The sequence below is a fragment of the Pristiophorus japonicus genome, chromosome 24, assembly GCF_044704955.1.
Source record: "Pristiophorus japonicus isolate sPriJap1 chromosome 24, sPriJap1.hap1, whole genome shotgun sequence".
NCBI classification, from domain to species: Eukaryota; Metazoa; Chordata; class Chondrichthyes; family Pristiophoridae; genus Pristiophorus; species Pristiophorus japonicus.
In genome coordinates this window covers 15,121,746-15,131,257 of record NC_092000.1, presented here as the reverse complement: position 1 = coordinate 15,131,257, position 9,512 = coordinate 15,121,746, and the positions used below count along the sequence as shown (strand labels likewise).

At 47.2% G+C, this 9,512-nt stretch overlaps 1 protein-coding gene across 2 annotated transcripts; it reads right to left on the bottom strand.

Moving 5' to 3' along the window:
- Nucleotides 1–758: 758 nt before the first annotated feature.
- Nucleotides 759–9,038, bottom strand: rnf11a (ring finger protein 11a). 2 transcript variants are annotated; one of them, XM_070867279.1, is made up of 3 exons: nt 8,789–9,038; nt 2,233–2,402; nt 759–1,237 (listed from the first exon to the last, which is right to left on the bottom strand). In XM_070867279.1, the coding sequence occupies exons 1-3, from the start codon at nt 8,936–8,938 to the stop codon at nt 1,066–1,068; spliced, it is 492 nt and encodes a 163-aa protein (XP_070723380.1). In that variant the 5' UTR covers nt 8,939–9,038; the 3' UTR covers nt 759–1,065. The 2 variants fall into 2 exon arrangements, with proteins under 2 accessions (XP_070723380.1, XP_070723381.1); XM_070867280.1 differs by lacking the exon at nt 8,789–9,038 and adding an exon at nt 4,696–4,939.
- Nucleotides 9,039–9,512: the final 474 nt, after the last annotated feature.

Sequence of the window (9,512 nt, the reverse complement as noted above, 5' to 3'; positions counted from 1 at the left end):
GTTCCCCTCCCAGTCACACTCCATCCCGACTTGGAAATATATCGACCGCTCCTTCATCGTTGCTGGGCCAAAATCCTGGAACTCCCTCCCCAACAGCACTGTGGGAGCACCTTCACCACACGGACTGCAGCGGTTCAAGAAGGTGGCTCACCACCACCTTCTCAGGGGGCAATTAGGGATGGGCAATAAATGCCGGCACTGCCCACATCCCGTGAATGCCACTGTGGTTGAAAAGGCCACCAATCACTGCCTGGGCTCACATGTCACCGCAAAGCTTCAGAGGGAGAAGGGCCTCACAGTTCATTTATAGAATCAAGAGAGCTTTACGGTACAGAAGGAGGCCATTCGGACCATCGTGTCTGTGACGGCCGAAAAAGAGCCACCCAGCCCCATCCCGCTTCCCGGCAGAATCACCCCGCTGCCTCCCCGTTTAGGTTGCGGCTCATTCAGGAGAGGGCGTGTTGCGCCCAGTCCCAGTCACCAAACCTGTACCCCGCTGTGTCAGCACAGGAGACGAGCGGGCGTGGGGGGCAGCGGGGGGGAGAATAGCCAAATGAGCGAGGCACCAGGGAGCTCGCGTCGGCCGCTGGAACCGAGGCGAAAGCTCGGGAGAAGAGCAATGGCCAAAAATAAAGAAAATAAAAAACTATCTTCAAAGTCAAAAACGTACAAAGATTTTGCCCGGGTCTCAGAGCCAAGTAAAGCAGTTCTATTTGTAGAGAATACTGTGCGTGTAGAGAGCTCAAAACCAAAACGTCTTTGTACTGTTTGAGTGGGACTGCTGCCTTCACTCTGGTTTAATCACTTCCCTTTCAACTGGTTAGTGTTAAGTAGAAGATTTGCCCAATTGGTTGCTAGGAAAAATGCACTGTGTGGTGCAAGCTTAAAATCTTCGGTTCATTTTTGGGGGTGGGGTGGGGGAGGATGACAGGATATTTCTTTGGTCTGAGTGAGTGCAAGATTTTTTTCTCCTCCCCCACCCCCAACCACCCCACTTCCCATTTCTTTCGCCTTTGGCAGCAAGACATTCAAAGTGCAGTGATGCTTTGGTGAGGCCGAGTTAAGTCAGTTGGTCTCGTACGAAGAGAGCAAAGCCGCGTCTACAGGCTCCATACACGACGGGCAGGTGAAGGACCTCATGAGCCACTCGTCAATGCACTCCATGTGGTATATGTGCATGCACGGCAGAAACCGGATCGGGTCGCCGTACGCAAAGTCCATCATACAGATCACACACCTAGGGAGGCAAACAAAGTACAAATGTTAAATAGCACAATTTTAAAACGTGCAGGACGAGAGAGAGCTGGAAATTCACATACACAAATCTTTAAAGCTGCCAGGACAAGTGTTAACATTGAAACATAGAAAAGAGGTGCAGGAGTAGGCAATTCGGTCCTTCGAGCCTGCACCACCATTCAATATGATCATGCAACTTCAGTACCCCACTCCTGCTTTCTCTCGATACCCCTTGATCCCTTTAGCCGTAAGGGCCACATCTAACTCCCTTTTGAATATATCTAACGAACTGGCCTCAACAACTTTCTGTGGTAGAGAATTCCACAGGTTCGCAATTCTCTGAGTGAAGAAGTTTCTCCTCATCTCGGTCCTAAATGGCTTACCCCTTATCCTTAGACCGTGACCACACCTGGAGTACTGTGCACAGCTTTGGTCTCCTTATCTGAGGGAGGATTTACTTGCTTTCGAGGCAGTGCAACGAGGGCTCACTAGATTGATTCCTGGGATGAGAGGATTGTCCTGTGAAGAGAGATTGAGCCTATATTCTCTGGAGTTTAGAAGAATGAGAGGTGATCTCATTGAAACATACAATTCTAAGGGGGATTGACAGGGTAGATGCTGAGAGGTTGTTTCCCCCAGGCTGGAATGTCTAGAACTAGGGGGCATAGTCTCAGGATAAGTGGTCGGCCATTTAAGATATGAGAAAAGGAACTTCTTCAGAAGGTGGTGAATCTTTGGAATTCTCTGCCCCAGAGGGCTGTGGATACCAAGTCTCTGAATATATTCAAGGCTGAGAGCGATAGATTTTTGGAGTCTAGGGGAATCAAGGAAAGTGGAGTTGAGGTTGAAGATCAGCCATGATCTTATTGAATGACGGAGTAGGCTCAAGGAGTTGTTGTTGTTATATCAAAAGCCCACATTGGGGAAGGATAACCCGGGAGGCCCAGCTCCCCGCTATACTGCGTCTAGCTCCCTTTCCAACGCACCGATACTCACTCCTTGATTTTTTTGTTGGGGCCCTCCTTGCCACAGTCAAAGCTGCCTTTGGGAAGATGCTGGATCAGGCCGAGCCGCTGCGCTATCCGAATCTGCTCTTCCTCGGTCAGCTGAGTAGCCAGGCGGGTCTGACTGGGTGTCGGGTGATAAACCGGAATATGCGTTTGTTCCTGAAACACATGTCATTCATTTGTTAGGTAATGATGAGCATCAATACGGATGATGGAAGCCATTCAGCCCATCTTAGTTCATCCAACCAATTGTTTCTTTCCACGATTCCAGGGTTTTTACCTCTGCTCGTCCATTTCCAGTGGCAGAAGGGTTTTCAAACCCCGCCATGGCCTCACCAGTCCCAATCTGTAATCTCCTCCAGCCCCACAACCCCCCCCCCCCCCCCCCCCCCGTGATCTCTGCGCTCCTCTAATGCTGCCTATCTTCTTGAGCATCCCTGATTGTAATCGCTCAACCATTGGTGGCCGTTCCTTCTGTTGCCTGGGCCCCAAATTCTGGAACTCCCTGACTAGACCTCCCCACCTCTCTCTCCTTCTTTAAGACGCTCCTTAAAACTTAGCTCTTTGACCAAGCTTTTGGTCATCTGCCCTAATATCTCGAGTGGCTCTGCGTCAAATGTTGTTTTATATCACTCCTGTAAAGCGCCTTGGGACGTTTTATTAAAGACACTATATAAAAACAAGTTGTTGTTAAAGGTGATTAGCAAAAGAAGGGGAGATGAGGAAACATTTTTTTTTTTTAAAACGCAGCAAGTGGAGGCAGATTCAATAGTAACTTCCAAAAGGGAACTGGGTAAATGCTTGAAGGGAAAAATTTGCAGGGCTACGAGGGAAGAGCAGGGGTTGGGGTTGGGGGAGGAGGGGAGTGGGACTAGTTGGGTAGCTCTACCAATGGAATCTTGGCCTTCATTGCAAAGGGGATGGAGTATAAAAGCAGGGAAGTCTTGCTACAGTTATTCAGGGTATTGGTGAGGCCACACCTGGAATACTGCGTGCAGTTTTGGTTTCCATATTTACGAAAGGATATACTTGCTTTGGAGGCAGTTCAGAGAAGGTTTACTAGATTGATTCCAGGGATGAGGGGGTTGACTTATGAGGAAAGGTTGAGCAGGTTGGGCCTCTACTCATTGGAATTCAGAAAAATGAGAGGTGATCTTATCGAAACGTATAAGATTATGAGGGGACTTGACAAGGTGGATGCAGAGAGGATGTTTCCACTGATGGGGGAGACAAGAACTAGAGGGCATGATCTTAGAATAAGGGGCCGCCCATTTAAAACAGAGATGAGGAGAAATTTCTTCTCTCAGAGGGTTGTAAATCTGTGGAATTCGCTGCCTGAGAGAGTTGTGGAAGCTGGGTCATTGAATAAATTTAAGACAGAAATAGACAGTTTCTTAAATGATAAGGGGATAAGGGGTTATGGGGAGCGGGTGGGGAAGTGGCGCTGAGTCCATGATCGGATCAGCCATGATCTTATTGAATGGTGGAGCAGGCTCGAGGGGCCAGGTGGCCTACTCCTGTTCCCATTTCTTATGTTCTTATAATTCCCCCCCCCCGCCCGCCCCCTAGTTTGAGATCAGAATCCTGAGAGGCAAGTCATCCAATATTCCCTTGTCCTCGTGGTTATTCTAACCGCCGCTGGGCTTTCATAAATCATCACTAATGATCCCTGCTGTATACACAAGTTAGGCCACAGCTAGGGTACTGCGGCAGTTCTGGTCACCTTATCACAGGAAGGATGTGATTGCACTGGAGAGGGTACAGAGGAGATTTACGAGGATGTTGCCTGGACTGGAGAATTTTATCTGTGAGGAAAGATTGGATAGGCTGGGGTTGTTTCCTTTGGAACAGAGGAGGCTGAAGGGAGATTTAATTGAGGTGTATAAAATTGAGGGGCCTAGATAGAATGGATAGGAAGGACCTATTTCCCTTAGCAGAGGGGTCAACAACAGAGGGCATAGATTTAAAGTAATTGGGGGGAGGTTTAGAGGGGAGTGGAGGAAACCACTCTTCACCCAGAGGGTGGTGGGGGTCTGGAACTCACTGCCTGAAAGGGAGGTAGAGGCAGAAACCCTCAGCACATTTAAAAAGTACTTGGATGTGCACTTGAAGTGCCATAACTTACAGGGCTACGGACCGAGCTGGAAAGTGAGATTAGGTTGGATAGCTCTTTATCGACCGGCGTGGACACGATGGGCCGAATGGCCTCCTTCCGTGCTGTAAATTTCTATGATTCTTAAGCATACTGGCAATCAAAGTAGCACAATATTCACTCTATACATTTGAATGTGTATCCCCTCCTGAGTTTCACCTTATTAAAAGTTTTCATAAAAAGGTATGAGCGGTTCCTTGGATATCGCGGTTTTTAAAAGTACAGAAGCTGTCAAAGCAGATGTGAGCAACTCCGGTATATCCACCTTCCTACCAGTAAATCCACTTCTGTCCCACTTACTGTGGTCTGTTCTCGGTGAGCTTTCTTCCCTTTCTGTTCCTCCCGAATTCTGATCCTTTCTTTCTTACTCTCAGCCATGTTGCGCTGTTTCCCTTTCTCCCCAAGGATGTGGCTCGCTCTCTCTCGCTCTTTTTTTCCCCCTGTGTGTGTGTGTGTGTTTGTTACTCTCTGTTCTCGCCTGGCTTTACTGCCTTGCCTCGCTGTCTTCTAAAGCCCGCTGTTTTCAAACTCGTATCAATCCTTCCTGGAAAAGAAAAGCCACACGGTACGGTGAGTGTTGGGAAGGCCCGGGTTTCTGCCCTTGGAACATTACAATGACTTCCTCCCGTCACACACTTTGTACAGTGTTATCCTCACTGCATTGGTACTCATAACATGGTCAAAGGACTGTGCTCCAAGGTCCAGTTGCAGTCCATCCCCAATCCATAGTCCAAGGTTTATATACAGACCACCTCCAATCCTTGTGCTCCAAGATCCAGTTACAGTCCATCCCTATACCTGTGGTACAATGTCTATTAATATCCCTATATCTGTGGTCCAAGGTCTATTTACAGCCCCCACCCAATATAACTGCAGCTCTCGACTTGCTGCTCCACGGTTCATGGTTTGCCCGTCTGTGGAATGTTGAATAAGCTGGCATTTTATGTCCTCAAGCAACAATAGAAAAAACCCCAAAGAAATGTCATTTGGGTTATCCACACAACAAATGAAAGGGACCCCTATTAAAATGGAGCTGGAGGCGGTTTCTTCTCTCTTCCTCAGGGGAAGCCCCTGGAATCTACTTGGCAAAACTGCCCAGTGCCACCGTTGAAATTAGAGTTCAGTGTGTGGGGGAATCGCAGGTACCACTCCCATGGTGTCACTCCCAAAAGCACTATTCCAGGAGTAGCCCTCGTGCCAGATGCCATCTTGGGATTGCCCTCAGCACGAGGCCAGGCCGCTCACAATGCCATTCAGAAGGTTGTGGGTGCAGAAGGTTGTGGGTTCAACTCCCACTCCAGGGACTTGAGCACAAAAATCTAGGCTGACACTCCCAGTGCAGTGCTGAGCGAGTGCCAGAGGTGCCATCTTTTGGATGAGACGTTAAACCGAGGCCCTGTCTGCCCCTCAGGTGGATGTAAAAGATCCCACGGCATTATTTTGAAGAAGGGCAGGGGAGTTATCCCCAGGATACTGGCCAATATTTATCCCTCAAATCAATATAACAAAAACAGACTATCTGGTCGCTATCACACTGCTGTTTGTGGGAGCTTTCTGTGCGCAAATTAGCTGCCATGTTTCCTGCATTACAACAGTGACTACACTCCAAAAGTACTTAATTGGCTGTAAAGCACTTTGGGACATCTGGCGGTCATGAGAGGCGCTATATAAAGGCAAGTCTTTCTTTCTTTTACAGCAGTCTGAAGCGAGCATTAAACCAGCCCCATGGGAACAATCAGCTTTCCCAAAGCGGGATTGAATGAAAAGGTGATTGGATGCCGGATGGTAGACAGAATGTTCACATGTTTAGCACCTCCTGAACAATGATACTGCAAAAGGACACTCTGGGTACATCATACTGTTCTCACAGGTAATTCTAACCTCGCTCCCGTGCAAGGGTTATGGAATCAACACGACTAGAGGGTGTTAATCAGCCATGATCCAATTGAAGTGGAACGGGCTAAATAGCCTCCTCCTGTTCCGATGTTCCCTCTTTTAATCATTTAACATCCCTCTCACACTAAAAACATTTTAAACAGACTTGTAAGTAAGTGTGTTCACAAAACACTCATTCTGATTTCTCAAGCTCCCTTCTTTGAAACCCGACATCTGTAGGTAGTTGTACAAATAAACCTGCCCCCTCTCTCATTTGGTCCATCGCACTCTCAGGTCCCGTAGTAGATGGGTTGGGTGCAGAGTAAAGCTCTATTTACTCAGTCCCAACAACATTGCTTAAGCCCAAACTCGGAACTGCACTCTCTAAGCACTGCCGTGTGACATTTCTATTAAGCGCATGTTTAATCCATAGATATATTAAAGGGGAAGCTGGATAAGCACATGAGGGAGAAAGGAATAGAAGGATGAATTGAAGAGGGGTGGGAGGAGGCTTGTGTAGAACGTTAGACCATTTGAGCCGAACGGCCTGTTTCTGCGCCCTCTTATTCTGAATTTCCAACCCCCTCGCCCTCCACCCACACAAAATCAGAAGAAATTGTTTTCCTGTATCCACTGTATCGAATCATTCCATCGATTAGACCACCCGTCAATCTTCTATACTCAAGGGAATCCGGGGGGGGGGAGGGGGGGGGGGGAATCACTGCCTTGTAAACCACTCTACAGATACATCAGCAATCCACATCAAATCGATAAAACACGGCTCTAGATATGAAAATATTTAAAGCTTCCAGGTACACATACATGAATTTAATTTCTATTGAGTGCAATAGCCCTGGTTTGATGCAGAACAAAATTAGGAAAGGGTATCACTACCAACTGGCAAAATTCTTCTGGATTTTATTAAATAAAAATGTTTCCACAGTAATTTATACAGAATAAAGCTGAAACCCCTTTAGAACATCTGAATAATTGCTCAAATATTGTAACTGCTCGCCTGCATCCATGTTCATGTGTGAGATTATTGGTTTGCTCGATTCCTACCCTTCCTTCCTGCAACCGCAGACTCCTGCTGAGGTACACTTCCATGGGAGCTAATTACACTACAAGTGGCCATTCTTTGTGAGTGAGCCTGACTATTGGGCCACGGAGTGCATCACAGCCAAGCCCTATCCTGTCCCCACATGCACTTTTGAGCCTGGGTCACTTGGGTAGTGAACAGGAGCAGGAACCGTGGCTGATTTATCACCACCTTCACCCAAGAGTTGATTTAGCACCACCTTCACTCCAGCACCCAGGTTAATCAGGAATCAAATTTGGGACTTTTTGCACCTTCATGGCTCAGTGACAAAGTAGCTACTAGCTGGGGTGGGAGGAAACTTTGGACAACGCAGCGCTGAGGGAGCAAATGCAGTAACTTTCTTTTCCTTATGCTGCTCTATATAAAAGCGATAGGTGACTGGGTCTTTACTCGTTGGAGTTCAGAAGGATGAGGGGTGATCTTATAGAAACATTTAAAATAATGAAAGGGATAGACAAGATAGAGGCAGAGAGGTTGTTTCCACTGGTCGGGGAGAACTCGGGGGCACAGCCTCAAAATACGGGGGAGCCAATTTAAAACCGAGTTGAGAAGGAATTTCTTCTCCCAGAGGGTTGTGAATCTGTGGAATTCTCTGCCCAAGGAAGCAGTTGAGACTAGCTCACTGAATGTATTCAAATCACAGATAGATAGATTTTTAACCAATGAGGGAATTAAGGGTTACGGGGAGCGGGCGGGTAAGTAGAGCCGAGTCCACGACCAGATCAGCCATGATCTTGTTGAATGGCGGAGCAGGCTCGAGGGGCTAGATGGCCTACTCCTGTTCCTAATTCTTATGTTCTTACGATAATCTTAATGTTGTGCTATATAAATGCAATCATCTTTCTTTTCCTTAATATTGTTCTATATAAATGCAATTATTTGTCCTTAATGTTGCTCTATATAAAAGCAATAAACTTTTTCCTTAATGCTGCTCTATACAAATGCAATAATCTTTCTTTTCCTTAATATTGCTCTGTATAAAAGCAATAATCTTTTTCCTTAAAGTTGCTCCATATAAAAGCAATAAACTTGTTCTTTAATGTTGCTCTATTTAAAAGCAATGAACTTGTCCCTTAACATTGCTCTATATAAAAGCAATAAACTTGTCCCTTAACATTGCTCTATATAAAAGCAATAAACTTGTCCCTTAATGGTGCTCTACATAAAAGCAGTAATATTTTCCCTTAACGTTGCTCTATATAAAAGCAATAAACTTGTCCCTTAATGTTGCTCTACATAAAAGCAATAATATTTTCCCTTAATGTTGCTCTATTTCAAAGCAATAAACTTGTTCTTTAATGTTGTTCTATATAGAAGCAGTAATCTTTTCCCTTAAAAGATTATATAAAAGCAACCCCCTTCCTTTGCCCTGCTGAGAATGCAGTGTTGTGCTTGTCCCTGTGCCCCACACACACACACCTGCTGGGCTGGCGGCCATGCTGAAGGTGGAGGCGGCATCAGCAGCAGCCCCGGGGCCGGCCCGGCCTCCGCCGCCGCGCCGTCTCCGGCCGCCGCCTCATTCAGCAGCGAGATGTCATCGCCCGTCTGCGACTTGAAGCAATTCCCCATCACTTTTTTTAATATATATATATAAATAGGATATAAAGTGTGAATAAAAAGTTATATTTGATCACCGGTGCGCCACTCTTCCTCCGCCACCCGCCGCCATTTTGTCCCCAATCCCAACACTTCACCCTCGATCTCTCACACCAACCTGCAGGTTTAATTGACAGTGGGGTTGGACCAATTTCGGCGTCTCCGGGCCGCGATGTAAGCCAATCAGGAAGGCAAGGGTAGAGGGGGCGGGTTCTGTCTAGGGACACCCGAACGTGCTGGTGTTTTTTTTTGATGGACAGCTGCGCTTGACAGCGGGGCGGGGCCGTCTGCGGGGGGGGGGGGGGAGGGGAAGTGGGAGGAGACATGCGCGCATCAGATTGACAGTCACGTTGGCCATTCACAGGCCGGTGTGATGCGCGCCTCAGCCAATCACCGTTGAGGAAAGGCGGGACCTGTGCAAGGGCAGGGGAATAATGCTCATCATTGTCACTAGGTGACGTTTCAGTGGGCAACTTCAATGCCAGTATAGGCCTCAGCTGGCAATGTTGAGCTTTCACTGTGGTCAGTTCAATAATGTGCTAAACAC